The sequence below is a fragment of the Rhipicephalus microplus genome, chromosome 10, assembly GCF_043290135.1.
Source record: "Rhipicephalus microplus isolate Deutch F79 chromosome 10, USDA_Rmic, whole genome shotgun sequence".
Classification (NCBI taxonomy): Eukaryota; Metazoa; Arthropoda; class Arachnida; order Ixodida; family Ixodidae; genus Rhipicephalus; species Rhipicephalus microplus.
The window spans coordinates 18,279,094-18,297,809 of NC_134709.1; the positions used below are offsets into that span (position 1 = coordinate 18,279,094).

An 18,716-nucleotide genomic window follows, 5' to 3' on the forward strand; every position below is an offset into this window, starting at 1 on the left:
TACTTTGCATCCAAGAGGCAGGAATGAATGATGATTTCCGCCTCTCCAACTACGTGATATATAAGTCATCTCATCGAAGTGGTCCTAGCAGAGTACATTTGTGCGTCAGAAAGGACCTACCTTCTCATAAAGTTAACTCAAGTGATTCGGACTTCCCGGAATTCGTCGCTTGCAAAGTATCCTTTGGTGAGCAGTGCTTTACAGTGATCAAATTTTACCTACAACCTTCAAGCCGCATTTCGGTGGAAGAGATAACAAATATCTTCAACGTTTCTAATTAATATACGTTTATATGCGGAGACTTTAATGCGCACAACATAATCTGGGGTAGTGATCGATGTGATGCACGTGGGAACATTGTTGAGTGTGCCGCAGACAAATGCAATTTGACAATTTTAAATGACGGCTCCCCAACTTTTCTCCGAGGGCATAATTACTCTAGTTGCATCGATGTAACCTTGTGTTCCCAAGATCTAGTGAATGGTGTGGTATGGACAACGGATGTAGAAACACGTGGGAGTGACCATTTTCCCATTCTAATAAGTCACCCCTACTTGCGAAAAGACGACACCAGACGCTGCAGCAAACTGACGAACTGGAAAGCTTTTCGGCACCACCTAACAAACCAAAATAGTGAACTCACGACAGTTGAAAGGTTTACTGAATTTCTGCAAGGTAATGCGAATAAATGTACAAAGAAAGTCCCGATTCCGAAAGACTATGCTGCAGTCGATGGAGAGTATGAACATCTAAGAGCCATCAGACGACGTTCAGAAAGGGCATATCGACGCAGCGGAAGTTTAGAAGCATACAAAAATGCACAGAAAATCCACAGTGTAATGCGCAGACGGCTAGAAAATTTAGGTAAACGACGCTGGCGTGATTTCTGTGGCACGCTCTCTCCTCACACACCTGTTCCAAGAATTTGGCTTGTAATTCGAGCACTTAGTGGCCCTGTATCACAGAGCTTCCCATTTCGTGCTCTTGCTGTAGCTTTAGACAAACCGGAAGCTGTGGTAGCAGATGAATTTTGTCAACTTATCAGTAGGCCCGCCGCATCACAAAGTGCCTTATTTGATCATTCTGTCGCATTAGCCAGCCAGAAAATTAATGCTTGCTTTTGGGCCCAGCATCCTCAGCTAGACCCTGTATTTACGTTAAGGGAGCTGCATTGTGCTATAGCATCATGTCGTCAAAAATCGGCCTCTGGACCGGACGGCATTACGTACAATATGCTAAAGAACCTCGGGCCCACAGGCACAACTATTCTCTTAGATATTTACAATAATCTATGGACGCAAGAAATTGTACCTGAGTCTTGGAAGTCTGCTCGCATCATTCCGATCTTAAAACCGGCTAAGACACCCTTGAACCTTGAATCCTTCCGTCCAATCAGTCTGACAAGCTGTTTATGTAAGGTAATGGAAAAAATGATTGATGCGCGACTTCAATGGTGGTGCAACAGAACTGGTGTATTCTCCAACTACTTGACAGGTTTTAGAAAACAGAGATGTACAATGGATGCAATACTGGACCTAGTAACGTATGTGGAGCATGAACGCGCCTGTGGTAGTTTGACGGTCGCAGTGTTCTTGGACATCAAAAGGGCATTTGACACAGTCAGTCACACTCATGTTTTGCTGAGTATGTTGGAACACGGACTGTCCGGCAGGTCTTTGCGGTGGGTATCCAAATTTTTATCAGGTCGTAAAATATTCATTCAGACGAGCGAAGGAAAAAGTGCAGAACACGACCTCAGACAGGGAGTGCCACAAGGAAGCGTACTCAGCCCTTTTCTTTTCAACTGTGTTATGGCTGATTTAGCTAAAAGACTGCCTTGCAGGTTGAAATACTCCTTATATGCAGATGATGTGTGCATTTGGGCATCTGGCACGGACATACGGTTAATTCAGATTGCATTGCAAGACGGAATAAATATTATCAACAACTTTTTAAAAGAAAGAGGAATGATTCTATCGCACGCAAAGACAGCTGTATTGCCCTTCACCCGTAAGAAGTTAAAGAACTTCAATCTCAATTTAGAAGAAGAACCACTAATGATTGTGACACAGCATCGATTTCTCGGAGTAATACTTGATAGGCAGCTATCATGGGCACCTCACATAAAGAAACTCGAAAACGAGGTGAATACGCTAGTGAATATACTCCGCAGAATTGCTGGGACATCATGGGGCGGATCTGTATCATCCATGCTCACTGTTCACAATGCTTTAATACGACAAAAAGTTGCATATTCTGCAGCAGTGTTACACGGCCTTTCCCGCACTTCAGAGGAGCGACTTCAAAGACTATTAGCTAGGGGACTGCGCATCTGCATAGGTGTTCCATGAGCGACTTCCAGCAGCCTTGTCATAGCAGAGACTCGACAACCACCCTTTCCAGTCATGAGAACAATTGAAACATGCCGCCATTTTTTTCGCTTACAGACGCAACACAGGGACCACCCATTGGCGCTGGAGATTTTACTAAGAGATAAAAGCAATGCTCATAACGAAGTACAGAGTAATGTACATATATTACCCGGACATGAATTTTGGAACTCTGAAATGGACTATCCTCCATGGGTGCTTGCTACACCAAGCATTGAATTCTCAGTGGATGGCATTATTAGAAAGAGAGACATGTTCATCCAAGCTGCTCAACAACTAGCGCTTTATCAGATACACATGCGGTATCCAGGGTACATACATATTTACACTGATGGCTCAAGTACTACAACGTCTTCAACATCGGCATTTATCATACCACAGCTAAATATTCAGGAATCGTTTAAATTATGCCGCACGACGTCATCTACAACATCTGAGCTCTTCGCTATTCTGTATGCTCTAAAGTTTATAAACTCGGTAGCAGACGCTAAAAAATGGGTACTTTTCAGTGACTCACAGGCTGCATTAGGATCACTCTCCAGTACAAACAGGACAGTAATAAGTGATAGTATGACATACGAATCGCTGAAGGAGCTCACTAAAGCAAAGAAGGCGCAACATGAGATCAAATTCCAGTGGATACCTGGCCACTGCAACATTCCTGGAAACACAGCTGCCGATGAAGCAGCACGACAAGCACATCGTAAAGACGTTACTGTTTCTTTACCGATATCGAAAAATGAATTGCGTAGTATTATAAAGAATACAACTTTCAGAATGAGCAAAACTGCTTGGTTTCACCAAAGTACAAAGAGCTGCGATTTATACCACATCGATCCATTTAATGAATTCAAAATTACGCTGGCATTAGATAGAAGGATGGAAACTCTAATTCACCGATTGAGGCTAGGCACCGCATACACAAAACATTTTTTGCACAGAATCGGCAGAGCTGAAACTCCCAAATGCGATTGTGGATTTATAGATGAAGACGTATGTCACCTTCTCATACACTGTCCACATCATGACACGCCAAGACGCCGTCTTAAAAGTGAACTGTTCGCATTGGACCACAGACCATTTAGCATGAAAAAACTTCTGGGCCCGTGGCCAACTGGAGTTTTACAGTCCCACGCTTTAAAAGCATTAACACGTTTTTTACAAGACAGCGGGATCGCTGACAAGTATTAACAAAGAACAAGCTTTCATTTGTAACACATGTACTTATTATATACAGTATCATGTGACACCCATCACGTGTGTGTTGTGAAATGAATGACGTGTCGACTATTATGTACATACGAGCGAATGCATCTTTATAAGGACCAGACGTGTGCTTTATTGTTTTGTTGTTGTGTTTTGTGTTTGTTGTTTGTGTTTTGTTGTTTCCAGAGACTTCTTACAATGACTTTCAAACATTTACTTACCATTGTGATATGTACGTATAAGTGTGTCTTTGCATATCTGTGCCTGAGTTTTCTATTTTTCATGCACTGCTTTGTATGTTTTGCTTCAAGATACGTGTTCAAGTTTCAATTAACGGCTAAGCAGTAGCCGGCGCCATAATGGTGCGCCAACATCTCCTTATATATCATATCAATAAAAAAAACGGCGGGGCCTGTATGCCAGGGCATTACTGACAGAACATTAGAGGCTAATGTTGCTTCAGGGATATTTAAATTTGGTTATAAAGTGAGCTTCGGTGCTCATCTGAGTTGGCGGGGCCTCGCGACGACGCCCCTATAGTATTACGTAGACCAAGGCCCAGCGTGAAGTTCCTCGAGTAAAGCGAGCCACTGTTGTCGACAATTCCCCGCAAATGGCAAAGACTGGCACTGGCATGCGGCGAGTCTTATATCATATTAGCACAGCGATAGACAACGAGCAGTTACGACGTAACTACTCGTAGTCTTGCGCTGTGCAAATATGTTGATTCCCGATCACGAACTAGCCCAAGCATCTGTCTTATCGAGTCTTATATCGCCCCTCTCGCCCTGATGACCAGCTGCTCTCAAAGTGGCTTTGAGCTGTTTACGCCACGAATGCTTTCATTTTCTCTGAGAGGGCACGCCTAACAGGCTTTACTCATATCGAAGCACTCACTCCCCGTCTCACTGCCATGGTCACCGGCGGGATTCTTTCTTGAGGGGTGCAGATCAGTGTTGCATCGCGGCTGGGGATGCTTGAGTGGGGCAAGTGCCCCTTTTGCATCCTTCCCCCCTGCCGACGCTGTTAAGGTCGAAGGAAGTTGATGATGGCAGGAACAGAGGGTTTTTCTTTAGGGTAGCTGGCACCCCGCCGTTGTCCGAAGGCTGATCTTCGCCAGTGAGGAGACGCATTTAGTAAGAGGTAGAACGAAAGATTTATTTACATTATCGAAGAAGGATAGGAACTGTACAGGGATCCAGAAGATCCCGCAATATGTACAACAGAGGTTGAGCTCATGACTTCGTACAAGATTCCGCTCACATGATTCAGCTCTATTTACACAAATGGTTCGGCTTTTATAGCCCGCCGTCACCGCCGTCAGAAGGAGGCGGTGATCACTCTTGCCACAAAGCAGGGGACGAAGTCTTTGTGGTCCACCCACCAGAAAGGGTGCAGATATTGCACCACTCGGCTGGGCGAAACGGTCCAATGGTAACAGGATCCACCACACAAACACGCACCTGCCCCACGCCTTGAAGGCACCGCAAGGTGAGGAGGTAGATCCCGGAGACGGAAGGTTGAGCTCCTCCGGGGTGATGGCCGCTAACCCAACCACACACAAAGTGGTTCTAAGAGGGAAAAGAAGAGAAAAGTGAGCCCCGTAACTGTCTGCTTCAGGGAGCGACACCTCAACAGTAGCTCACAAGGGATGGGGGCGATGAGGAATCAAAAAAAATAGGATTAAAGGGTTAAAGAGAGAGAAAGATGCGCTAAGCCAGCGAGCGAGGACATATCGAGGAAATAGGAGAGATAGGAAAGATGGAAACACGGTCACAGGAGTCCGAGGACGGGGCACCACTTGCGAGAGCTCTTGTCGGCGTCAGGAGATGGCGTAGGGCAAGTCCGGTAGGTCAGAGCTGCGCTGTCGTCGAAGGTCGGCGTCAGGAGACGACGTAGGGCCCAGTCAGCCAGAGCTACGCTTACGTCGGAGATCACGAGGGCACAACCGGTCGGCACGGAATCCAGCGAGCGAGTCCACCCAACAGTCAGCAGCGGTCCACACTGTTTTCAGCTTCAGGCAGTCCAAATGCTCGATTCCGGTGAACGGCTTCTTCGACGCGTTCCCACGCTTCCGTGCTGTCGGTGCGCTGAGATGGCCTCGCGTATATGACAAAAGCAGAGTCTTAAGGAGGCCCGCCACAGTGGCGCCTTTCCCCCCGCTGTACGAGCTCGTTCAACAAAAGGCTTGCCTCGCGAAGCTTTCGTTGAGACCCGACTGCTTCCCGGAACGTCTACCGGACAGCGTCTTGTATACTGGGCGCCGATGGGGTTGAAAGCCTCCCCAGTAGACCAGCTTACGCACAATGGCGTCTGCCAAGACGTCGGTTAGGTTAGGTTAGGTTCAAACGAAACAACGCCTATGCCCACATTGCTGTGCGCATAGCACCAGGTTTGATAACAGCAGTGCCAACGTCACCGAAGCTTGAGCGCACACGGCCTTGGGTTTTCCCCCTCTGTGGGGGCGCTATAGCTTCTTACCATTTTAGGTGGGTGTTTCGAAGCGACTCAAAAAGCGCGCACAATTAGCTCAGCAAGTTTCATTCCATGCGATATGTTGCATCATTTACGACTCACTATTATAATTGCATAACGCAAGGCTGCAAATTACAGGGAAAGGTCACAAGCAAGAATTTCGCTTTTAGGGTCCCTCCAAGTCCAGTACTGTTCGAGCGAAGTGCCACCCCCCCCCCGCCACATATATTATGACCCGCGAAAATTCAGAACTCAGCCGCCAACGTTTGCCAAACGCGCTTAAAATGCGCACACTCTATTACTTTCTGCTTTTAGTGGGCTAAAATTACGCTTGAACAATCATTAACACATATGAATGCTTCTTTTTCTCTATACTCGTCGACTGCAGTTGGATCGTGGGACCAGCGATCGTGAACGCCTTCTACAATCCATCTGCCAACGAGATGGGTAAGAGCGTACCCGCAGAGATTTAGTATATTTTCCAAACTCTGCGTTCCTAATTTTTCCTGCATCGCTGATGCCATTATATGTACTTACCTCACCTGCGAATGCATTTATTACGCGATAAAGTAAACACCATGCCCACTTGTAACTGTAGCGACGAATGGGGCATCAACACATTCATCATTCATTTTTGTGAGCTCATATTTAGCCGACTAAGCCTGCAGTCACAGTCATGAAATATTGCCAATCGAGATTGAACCCAGAAAGCTTCAAGAAACCAGTATTATGGGTACCTTTGCGCAATTCTAAACTTCATGCAATATCGTCTGCCCGAAAGATCTCATAACGTATATCATTGGGCAAGGGTTAGAAACAAATATAGTGCACGATTACTTAACTGAACGAAGTACCATGTATTATTTTTTTTTTCAGTGTACCCCTCGGGAATACTGCAAGGCGTGTTTTATCAGTACGGGCTTCCACGGTAAGTGACGAAACGCTAGTTAATATTTCTTGTTAAAGAATACTAAAATGTTTTGCCGCCAATATTTTTAGCCCAAACGAATGGCTGGGTGTCATAGCTGGTTGACACATGTCCTTGTTTTAAGTTAGAAGCTGCGTAATAACGTACTTGGAGCATTTTTTTTTTTACAAGTCAAAATGTCTAGCGGTATAGCGTCGTAAACGAGAGGAAGTGAAGTTATCTTCACCAGTTATCTTCACCAGAAACTAGTGCACCAAATGTGCTTCCGGCTGTCGATGCACGAGGGCCGCTGCCGTTGGAGGCAGGGGTAGTGAATCGCCGCCACCGGATGCGGGTGCAGCCATCACGCACTCACAGTCCTCTGCTAAGAAAAAACACGTAATAAACCCCTGTATGGCAACGGTCGCATATTCCGAGTCGAATTGCAATGTTTCCTTTTACTTTTATATTTTTTGTTTAATGTCCATCTAGGCTAGCCCCTACGTGTAGTGACGCAAGAGATTTTGAAACGTTGACATTATGGTTCTCCGTCGAAGTTCCATAGGTTTTATGGACGAAACGTTTTGTTAGGCAAAGTGAATAATGGTGGTGTCTTTTTGCGCACAAGCACAATACCATACGGAGGATGAATGCTGTAATTATCCAAAAGTTATAGAAACTACGCGCTGCTTTTTCCTACGCTTTTTTTCTCCCCCAAGCCTTTAGTTAGAATATTTTCCCGATGTCGAAGTGCGGCTGCATCGTATACTCGCTACTTCGCTAAACTCTACTCGAATTCAAGCCGATTCTATATTTACACTGCAGTTCTCTAAACTTTGGAGCAATTGGCGTGGTGGTCGGACACGAAATGACTCACGGCTTCGACGACACGGGTAAGTATCAATAAATACGTCCCTATTCTGAAAAGACACACGCGAACATAACAGTTTGAAAGAACGATATTTTTCATCCATGTTTCCAAAGCGGACTTTCACAGAGACTGTTATACACTGACAGTGGTCTCGTTTGAATTCACAGGATTAGCGTATACGACGTTGTTGTGTGTGTGTCTGCTCCGTAACTCTGTCTCTCATTCTGTCCTATTAACCTACAGGTAACTTTTAAACTCCCCCAAGTTTTCACTCTGTGCACGATAGCCTACAGGTATTTTAGGCCGGTTGACATCCTTAAAAAGGGCGCCCAAACCACACCGGATTCAATGGTGAGAAGTCGCTTTGTCGCCTTTACCGTATACTCTTCTACAAGCACTTTCTCCTCGCCATCCCTTTCATGATCGGAGCACCTTAAAACCCCACAATGTCCTTCCGTCTGTAAAAACACAGCCAGGCGTCTACAGCAGATGTATAGGGCAAAACAACCGAATCGACCAACTCCGTTACATCACGATGCCACCAGGGGTGGCTGATTTGGCGCGCGCCTTCCACAGTCGTGCCACTCATTTGTCCGTCCATCTTTCCATCTTTTATCCCGTAGTCAATTACAACCTACGAATAAATACGCACTCCGGCGCCAGTACTGCAGCACGCCTGTCTTTCATCTGTGCAACGGAGCAATGATTGGCGATTTCCATCCTAACCACCAGCACATTTTTCACTGTAGCGCACATACTAAGCATAATATAAATTAAAAGTTCATCGTTACTTGTTAAAATGTTATGTGCCACTAAACAGTGAAGTCGGAACTTCTGATGAAATTTGACAAGTAAAATTTTTCGACCGAAAACTAGCGAAGTAAATACGTGCCTGTGCGGCCAAGTGGTACGCCCGAAATCCGTGACATCTTCCCAACGTCACGTAAATAACCGACATCGATTCGATAAGACATTTATGCTAATTCTTGATTGATTGATATGTGGGGTCTAACTTCCCAAAACCGTCATATTATTATGAGAAACGCCATAGTGGCGGGCTCCGAAAATTGCGACCACCTGGGGCTCTTTAACGTGCACCCAAATCTGAGCACACGGGCCTACAGCATTTCCGCCTCCATCGAAAATGCAGCCGCCGCAGCAGGGATTATATCCCGCGACCTACGGGTCAGCAGCCGAGTACCTCAGCCACTAGACCACAGCGGCGGGGCATTTATGCAAATTCTGCCTGGGTGGGACGGTGACCTCTGTGGAAGGAGCTTGCATTAATTCTTAGGCTGTAAGCGACTTATAGTCGTCCTTAACTAGTCGTCCATCTTCCCGTCTTTTATACCTAAACGTAGAGATTATGGACCTTAGGATAGCTTAGCCAACACGTCATCATTTACTTCGTGGATATGCCGTAAATGCTGTAGGCCCATGTGCTCAGATTTAGGTTCACGTTAAAGAACTCCAAATAGTAGAAAATTCCCGAGCCCTCCACTATATACGGTGTCTCTCTCGATCACATCGTGACTTTGGGGACATTAAACCACACACACCAATCAACTCGTGGATACGCGTGGATTTTCTTTCTTCATGAAACTGGTGGTATGTCGGCGCTAAATGAAATCGAGTCGGTCAAGATTTCGCATTTTTAAACTACACGTATGTCCGCTTCCGCAGTCGCAGATGGAGAAAAAGAAGTGAAATCAGCTTCATTATTATTCCTGCAAAATTGTTCCAACACAAACAGGAGCTTTGTTTAGCCACGATAATTCCTATTCAAGGTAATGAATGATTGATCTGAACGAGTGACAAACAACTATTGCAATCCTTTAATTCTGCCTAGGGTGTCTATTCTCTTTTTTTATCTCTGGAGGATGGCTTCTATATTGAATAGAAAAAAAATCTCACTGAATTAAGTCATAGATTCTTGGCCATCCCCTTAAGTGGGTACGAGCCGTGATTGTGGAATCATCATCATCATCATTATCATCATCTTTATCGCACACGATACGCACGCGAAGTCAGAGAAAAGGATATTTAGTAGCCCCATTACAAAAGCTAGGAATACAAGTAAATGTGCCAGTACTTTTACCACTTGGCGGCACTTCATTTGGTTACTGCCACAGGGATACATGCTCCACTGTGTTCGACTGTCCTGTGTTTAGCTTGATATTGCCGCTTTTGTTGCCACAGTTGCCATGGGGATATGGGGCTTTGTCAAGCTGTTTTATACAGCTTTTTTTCCTCTGTCCCAGCCACTTACTGTACAACTGTACGTGGTATAAATAAACTAAACTAAACTAAACTCAACTACATCAATGCAACTGAAAGATTACCGTGCTAGTGAGCCCTAACCTTTTCAGATCTTTAGTTTATAATTCGTAGCGATGTCTGTCAGGAACAAGAGATGGTTTGACCGCTTGCTCAGCAACAATTTTTGTTTATTGGCAGTATTATCTCTAAACTGATTTTTCAGATTGGCTTTAATTTCATTTTAGTTTCATTTAAGTATCCCGCCGCCCGGTTCTTGGCTTATATCCCCCTCTGTGGGTCAGCGCCATCCATCTGAGGTCATCAGCATCAGCAACAAGGCAGTACGTGCATGAGGCTAGGAGACAATTTTGCAACAGATATATCTCGTGCATCGATCAATCGAACGCTCATTTGATCCTGACGTCACGTGAACAAACAGCTCGCGTCAAGGATTGCACGCGAAGAGGAGAAACGGCGGGAGAGAATAACTCACTCGTTCTTTGTATCTTCCACGGTTGTTCAGGACCCCTTTTAATTAATTTGCAGTATCCCCTGTTCCTTCCTGCCTCCTTGTCAATTATCGTAATAATTTAGAACACCCGTACTTTTTTTTACCAGAACGATGCGAAGTATTCAGTCCGCGTCTTGTTTGCAAAAGAAAGAAATCGCTTTTGTTCCACGCAACTTATCCGATCATATCTATTGGTGTACAGTGTTCTTTATAGGTATACTTAATAACGCAATCAAGGCGATGACGTCACTTTCGACGAATGCAGCTTTCCTTGGTGTGCATGACAACGGAGTATGGATTTGTGGGGTTTAACGTCCCAAAACCACCATATGATTATGAGAGACGCCGTAGTGGAGGGCTCCGGAAATTTCGACCACATGGGGTTCTTTAACGTGCACCCAAATCTGAGTACACGGGCCTACAACATTTTCGCCTCCATCGGAAATGCAGCCGCCACAGCCGGCATTTGATCCCGCGACCTGCGGGTCAGCAGCCGAGTACCTTAGCCACTAGACCACCGTGGCGGGGCGATGACAACCGAGTATACGCGGCGCAACGTTTAACATTTCCCGGTGAATTTTGCAAGTGCACTCGCTCTCGTGCTTGAATGAGTGAATGAATGCAAAACTTTATTTCAAATATTTTTTTTTACTGCGAAGGTGAAGCCCTCAGTCCTGGTCCCCTGTGGCCTCTGCCACCTTGAAAATGATAAATAACCTTCCAAATAAAAAAAAAATAATACGTGCCTAATTTAGCCCTGTGCCGTTACATGCACAAGGCTGCAAGCTCTAAATGGGCTTTGTAAAGCCTTCTAAGACTATACAAACATTTGTGAGCCCTTAGAGCACAAGTACTCCATTTATAAAGTCTATAACGGCGTTTCGTACAGCGTAACGATGCGTTTGGCCTTTCCGTAATTTTTACCACCCGTCTTGGTATATTTTGCCTTTTTTTCACATCCCTGTTTCCCGTTCCCAAGCGTAGGTATATATAGCTAAATGACAGCGTCCTTTGTTAACCTGCTTACTATTCTCTTTTTTCTTCATGTATCCCTCATTTATAAGCACGGTTTTACTAGTTGATTACAAATTGACTATCTACAATCATCACCTGCATGCTGATTTTTTTTCCTCTCCTAAGGGAGCCAGTTCGACGCAAATGGATCCTTGAAGCAATGGTGGTCAAATCAAACTCGAACCGAGTTCACCAAAAAGGCTCAATGCTTCATTGAGCAATACGGGAACATCACCGACGAGGAAGCCAACATGACGGTGAGATTCTGAACGTCATCTCAGTACGGCTTCGAGAAAGTTGGAGATACGAGAAAATCTCGGAGGCCATACATGACGTTTTGTTTTTGTTGACTGACACGTGGCGGTGATGCAAATAATTACACTCAGTGTCGATTTTCTTCCATTTTACTTCACATTTCGAGGCACCTTTTTCTTGTATTCAGAATCTGAATCAGAAATGATTTTATTATGTCATAAGGAGCTTTACAAACTGTTATTAACAGAAGGAGGTCCCTTAGAGACTAAATCGGGACCTCCTACACTAACGAATAAAGAAAAAAAATTATTTGAATTAGCAAACAGCAGTACAAAAATATTCAAAAAGATGCAACGCAAGCTGAAAAAAAGACAAATTAAAAAAATAACAAGAGAAAGAAAAAAGAAGGCAAAAGACAAAAGCAGACTACGCAAAAATAAGAATAATTCAATGCTCATAATTATAGACAAAATCACAAAATCAGCAACACATGAAATAAAGGTAATGCAGTACTTCTAAACTTTTACAAAATTCAAAAAAAGAATAGATAAAAAATAAAAGTAATTAAGCACTTTAATACAGCTTTCAGAAGAATGCAATGAAAAAAGCATTAACAAATACACAAAGAACAGAAAACAAAATGTCACATCCATTACGTAACAACTGAAGCTACTTTTAGGAAACAAATAAAAAAGAACACAGCCATAAGAAGTTACACTAAAAAAATAAGACCTCGGCATCCACTGCTGCGATTCGAACCCGGACCGTTCGAATGGCAAGCGGGCGTTCTACATTTTGGGGGAGCCGCGCGAACCACCACGCCGCGAGCAGACAGACCCCGTTTAGGCTTCACTTTCTGTACGTCGGTCCTGCGGTCGTTCCCAGCAATCCCCAGTTTTAGTTTACCCTTGTTCTGTCTCTAGCCAATTGTGGTCTCTTGCTTCTTCGCACAGGTCAACGGCGTAAACACAGTCGGTGAAAACATCGCCGACAACGGTGGCATGCGAATGGCCTACAAGGTGAGTTGAACGATTCCCGTCGTCACGACGGATGAACTGAAATATTTTCGAACCTCACGTTGCACCATTGTATTTGGTTCACTTTGAATGCATGCAAAGGTTGTTTTTGTTTGGTTTTTTTTTTTCGTGTCAGCGCTAGCAACTTCAAGGCCGCAATATGACCGATTGATCCTTAAAATTGTAACTCTTGTGACACCTTTCTAACGTTCATGGAACCATTATTAACACTACGCCATCAAAATGCAATCTTAATTGACGTATAAATAGACCAATGATACGTAGTTAATTACACTCCTTCAGTTATACCCTTCACTCATTGGTTATACTGTGTGTTTAAAAAGAGCGGTTAACGATTTAGAGTACTTAGTACTCTACTGTGAGACGTGTAATCATCGGCAAATTTGTTTACAAAAAAGTGTTTAACAATTTAGAATACGATACATGTGCTTTACTTTGGCAGAGCAATAGGCTGTCCCGATGCGGCTGCCCGAAAACAGAAGGTGGGGCGTGAAATGATCGGCAAATTTAATGGTGTTTAGAAAAAAAAAGTTTTCAACAATTAAGAGAACGAGGTACTCGACCAAGGGAGAGCATAAAGCCGTTCCGTGGGCCTCGCAGTTGATGAGGCCGAAACTCAAGTTTGCGCAGCGATGACAACGCCGCGCCTGGCCTTGGTGGCGAGCTCCGGAACACTTGAGGAGAGACGCGGGAGAGGTCGCAGGCAAGGGAGTGTGTTTCGCCGAAACGGGAGCGCGTGCGAGACACGTGCAACGCGTTCTGCAGTCGCTGCGGGGAACTTAGGCGCCGTGCCATCAGCTTGGCGCGCTAAAACGAGACGCTCGCTGTGCGAGGTTGCCTTTTCGCGATGGAAGAAGCGGGCGGGGCCCACGGAAGCGTCGCCGATGTCCGAAATATTGTGTTGTGGGCTGCCACAATAAAGAGCAAACCTCATAAGCGCGAAAACGCACGCGACACCGACGAGCGATGCTATGAGCGACGAAACAGGGCGTTCGCGCGACGTGTCGCGTGCTCGTTTTCGCGCGATCGCTCGGTTCTCCAGATTTGGAAACCGTCGCTCATCGCCCGGAAGTGCTGGGCTCAAGCAGCCAATAGCGAAAAACAGGAAAATACAAAGACTACATAGGTGGACGTGACCCTGCCCGAGTCACGTATGCGCAACAAGAAATAACGCAATGTTTATTACGCATGTGCACATAAAAAAAAGTCCTGCAAGGCATTCATAAACACTTTCTGTTTCATTACACAACAATATATCTTATTTTTAAATTGCATACCGTTCGCTACGCGGTTTTCTTGGTGCGAGCAGACGGCCTCATGCCAGCAACAGCGGAATTCGCTCGCCGAAGCCGTCGCGTGAATGAGGTTTGCCTGCGCTAGCGACTGATCGCACGAAGACGATCTACGTCGCGTCGCTCGTCGCTGTCGCGTGCATTTTCGCGCTTATGAGGTATGGCCCTAATGCAGAAAACACCCAAGGGACGCTCTCACGTGTAAATCTGTATCGGTTTCCCATCTAGTCACAGAAGGTGAACACAGCCGCGTTCGCGAAAGATAAAGCGCGCTTGACACGGGAGCCAGAAAAACAAAAGGCGAGCACTTCAACTTGATTCGCTGTAGTTAAACTTAGCTTGCTGCTTCGCGGCGACGTCAGCGGGTCAGGCGCGGTACGGAGGGCATGACTCTAAAACTTCTCGGACATTTTAATGCCATGACCCTATAACTTTAGTTTTTATTTATTTTTTCAACGCGCCGCAAATGTTCGCACATGACAGTACACAGCTGCTACTGCTAGATACCCCATCAAAACAGCCACTATTTGTCTTCCATAAACGTCAACACAGCGCATCGATAGAGTACGCGGCTTCATGTCGGCAGAATGAGACTTACCTCGAGGCATACGTCGTACACGGTGTTATCAGGGAGGACCCGAGAAATGCATTTCGCAGTGACTCGGGCGCCCTTATGTTCCGTCGTCTCCTCCACGTCATAAACTTGACTAACGAGCTTTACTGCTTTTGTTAGATTCCCTTCTCGGAAGTGCTTGTCCGGCTCAAAGATCTTTGTGAAGCCGAACTGCAGGCGGTACATTGTGAGGTGACTCAAACGCAGCGCGCGCTGTCTGCACGAGCACGTAAGGGAAAACGCGCCATCTACCATCCCTAGTTTTTTCTTTTCTACCGAAGACGGCGCTGCCTGTCCGGAGTCGCAGCGCCACCATGCGTTGCTTTGGCTTCCTATATAGTTACGCTGCGAACGCGCTCAAGACGAACCACCGCTTAGTGAAGAAACGTGTTTACCGATTTAGAGTACGTGGCACTGTACAATGGGAGGACACAAAGCCGTCCCATGAACCTCACGCCACCACATCTACGGCGAAGCTGTGTATTTAGATATAGTTGGTAACAACTGTGGTAACAATTTAGAGTACTTGGTACTCTACTATGGGAGAGCAATAAGCCGTCCCGTTCCAGGGGGGGGGGGGGAATAGAAAAAGGGGGTAACGATTTAGAGTACAGGGTACTCTACTATGGGAGAGCTTAAAGCCGTCCCGTCAAACAACCGGAGTACTCATTGCTAGCACCCAACGAATACCGTTCTGTGTTTAGAAAAAGTTGTTAACGATTTAGAGTACAATGTACTCAACTATGGGAGAGCAGAAAGCCGTCCCGTGTTGTGCAGAAGCGCGTGAATACCGTTCTCGGAATGGGGGGGGGGGGTTAGAAAAAGGGGGTAACGATTTAGAGCACAGCGTACTCTACTATGGGAGAGCTTAAAGCCGTCCCGACATGCCTCATGCCTGAATACACAGGCATGGTTCAGTGTGCACCGACCGATCAGATGCATATATTTTTTGGGCGAAACTGTACCAATTCCAGGATAGTTTTGCCTTGGTGATGATAAACACCCGCCATTGTATCACTGGTTTCACTGCACAAACATGACAGTTCTACTGCATTACTTTCGATATTCTGACGTCGCTGCTCAGCTAAACCCATTATTATGGACAGTAACGAAGAACCTTTATATAATAACACGCTTAGTGCTAATGCACGCCGACAAACAGCAATTGCGGTTTGCGCAGAATCAAGCTAGCGTGAATGTCTTTCACGGGAGAAGGGCAGGCGCAACGGCAGCGGCTCACAGAAGCGCCCCAGGAATGTGTATTTCCCCGTTACCAAACGTTACACCGAACGTTATGCACGCAAAAAACAAAATCAAAGCATATCCACAGACTGAATGATGATGAGTGGGGCGAAGCAACCGTCGGTCCGTGCGCGTTTCCGTCTGCCCATTCGTTCTTGCTTCCGTGCGTCCGTTCGTTCGTCTGTGCGTCCGTCCATCCGTGCTGTTGTCTGTCCGCCCTTCCGTTCTTCCGCTTGTCCGCCTGTGCGTGCGTCTGTCCGTCCGTCCATCTAGTGAACACACCAAGTACCGCCATCTCGCATGTTTTCATCATATATTCATCATATACAAGTACCGCCATCCAGCGGATATTCCAAGGACTAAACGAGAGGTTACTACCTACTACTATGACTGCTACTACTACAACTACTGGATACATCGCGGACGCACGACATGGAGCTTCGCCCCTAAAAAGGCGTGACATAGTCAGTCAAATGGCGATAGGGTTTCACCTTAACACAGTTTAGAATTTACATTGCCCAAATTTTAATGACGATAGTTTTTCTTTAGATACTTGAGCGCATAAACTTTGGTCTGTCTGTCCACCGCACGATTCAGCCATCCGGCCAAAGTTTAAACACTTACTGAACGCACAGTCATCTCGAACTGGTGGCTGCGTTCATCGTTCTGAAGATTGTCAAAAAAAAAAGAGAATATCATACGCATATCTGAGGTGTGACGTCAATACGTAAGTATTAGGCGGTGTGTTGCTTCGCTAGAAGAAAGATACATAATGCTAAAGACCCTAGTGCTTTTTTGTGCTGCGCTGAAAATGCGTCGGCCACTGCCGACGACATGCTGCTTTCTCCTGGCAGTGGCGCTGGGTTCGGCACAAGCTCCGGCAGAAGACCATCGCCTTTTGACGACATACAGCAAAATACGTAAATACGCGGCTTTTTTTTTTTACAGGGAAGGCTGTATACGGTTAAAAGAAACGAGAAACTGCCCGGCAGCAGTGTCAAGGGCAGTCTGTATAATCTGTTTTGATAGTAGACATTTCACGCTTGCATATGCCCTCGTTTACCCCATTTTTTTTTTCGGGAGCGCGGTTGCTAGGGAGGAGGGGGGGAAGGGGGTCGTCTAATGCTTGTCACCTCGCGCACTCGCTCGAAGCTGGCAGCCAGTGGTTGTAGTTTGACGTTGCACAGCTTTGCAAGGCGGTACCACACGTTTCGTGTACGCGCTCTTTTCGTGACAAGAACGTAGAGAAAAACACGATTGCAGTAAGTCACAGTACATTTCAGCAGGTTAGACAAATGAAGACCTGTGTGAAGACATAAAAACAAAATCAATTTACCAAGCAGTAGCGAACGTTAGACGGATTTTGGGGCAATATTACCATATTGTCGAAAACAGGACAAATGCGCGGCTATACTTGTGAACGGCCCGTTGAAGTAGTGATGCCAGTAAGCATAATGATCATTACACATATTGCCCCAGATTGCTGTCGTTCATGACACCCTCCATAGGTGTCGCTCGCTTCCTGTACTCAGCACATGTTCAATTGTGTTTCAGGCATACGACAGACTGCTAGAGGACGAATGCGGTGGCGAGGACACTCGGCTGCCTGGTTTGGAGAACCTGACGGGAAGGCAGTTATTCTTCATTGCGGAAGCAATGGTATTAACTTTTAAGTCGAAAACCGCGAATGTCTCATACTCGCGGTGACCGGTGTTCATGGGTGTTGAATTCCAATGGCAGTTCACGAGCGGGATGGCTCCCGCAAAATCTGCGATTGCAACGCGCCCGTCTCGGCGGGAGCAGTTGGTGAGCGTAATGTTGAATTCGAATGGCAGATCCAGATCACCTTTTTTTTTTCTGCTCTGGGCGGAGTAATCACATTGCAATGGCGGATGGGGAGCGTGAATTGGGAGTTCCATTGGCAGACTGAGAGCAACCGCAGATCGCGGACTGCTCCGTGGAGCAAGAATTCTCGCTCCGACGAAATCGGCGGAATCGACCGGAAGTTCAAGTGACGTATTCTGGGCGCCCGCCTTTCATCCAATCACTGATGGATGTCCGTAAAACGCTTTGCAACCTCTCGTGCTCCGTCCCTAAATTTCCGCTCACCAACAGCTCCCGTCGAGATGCGCGCGTTCCAACAACACCGACTAAATTTCAAGGCCGAAGGGCTGCCGCAGTGACGTCAGAGGTTGGGGGCGCAGTTGCCCAACTGAGCATGCTCAGTACGACTTTTTTTTCCCACATCGGCCCAATCTAGCCGCAGCAGCTGCGACAGCGGGAGCGTTGGTTCTCCTAAAACGTGAACGAAACGCAGGCTTTCCGCCGCGTTCGAGGCGTAACTGGACCCCCACCCTCTGACGTCACTGCGGCAGCCCTTCGGCCTTGAAATTTAGTCGGCGTTCCCGCTCGGATATGCGCGCTCCATTCGCAATCCGGCCCAGCGCTCGCGATCTGCCCTTGGAATGCAGGAAGCCATGGGATGAAATAAAATTGAATTGAATTGAACACAAATCTAGCGAGAAAGCGCGAAGCGTGTTCCTGGTCATCCGCGGCTGCCCACGACCGCGAAACATCCATCCGTGATTGGATGAAAGGCAGGCGCACAAAATACGTCACGGGGACTTGCGGTCCAATCCACCAA

At 46.2% G+C, this 18,716-nt stretch overlaps 1 protein-coding gene across 2 annotated transcripts in view; it reads left to right on the forward strand.

The window, feature by feature from the left end:
• LOC119181828 (neprilysin-1) overlaps positions 1-18,716 on the forward strand; it is a 62,164-nt gene that overhangs the window by 38,988 nt on the left and 4,460 nt on the right. For both annotated transcript variants that reach the window (XM_075875164.1, XM_075875163.1), the window contains 6 exons: positions 6,460-6,518; positions 6,948-6,999; positions 7,804-7,871; positions 11,760-11,890; positions 12,842-12,907; positions 17,627-17,731. In XM_075875164.1, coding sequence (XP_075731279.1) covers positions 6,460-6,518; positions 6,948-6,999; positions 7,804-7,871; positions 11,760-11,890; positions 12,842-12,907; positions 17,627-17,731 — 481 coding nt within the window. The remainder of the gene's footprint in view (positions 1-6,459; positions 6,519-6,947; positions 7,000-7,803; positions 7,872-11,759; positions 11,891-12,841; positions 12,908-17,626; positions 17,732-18,716) is intronic.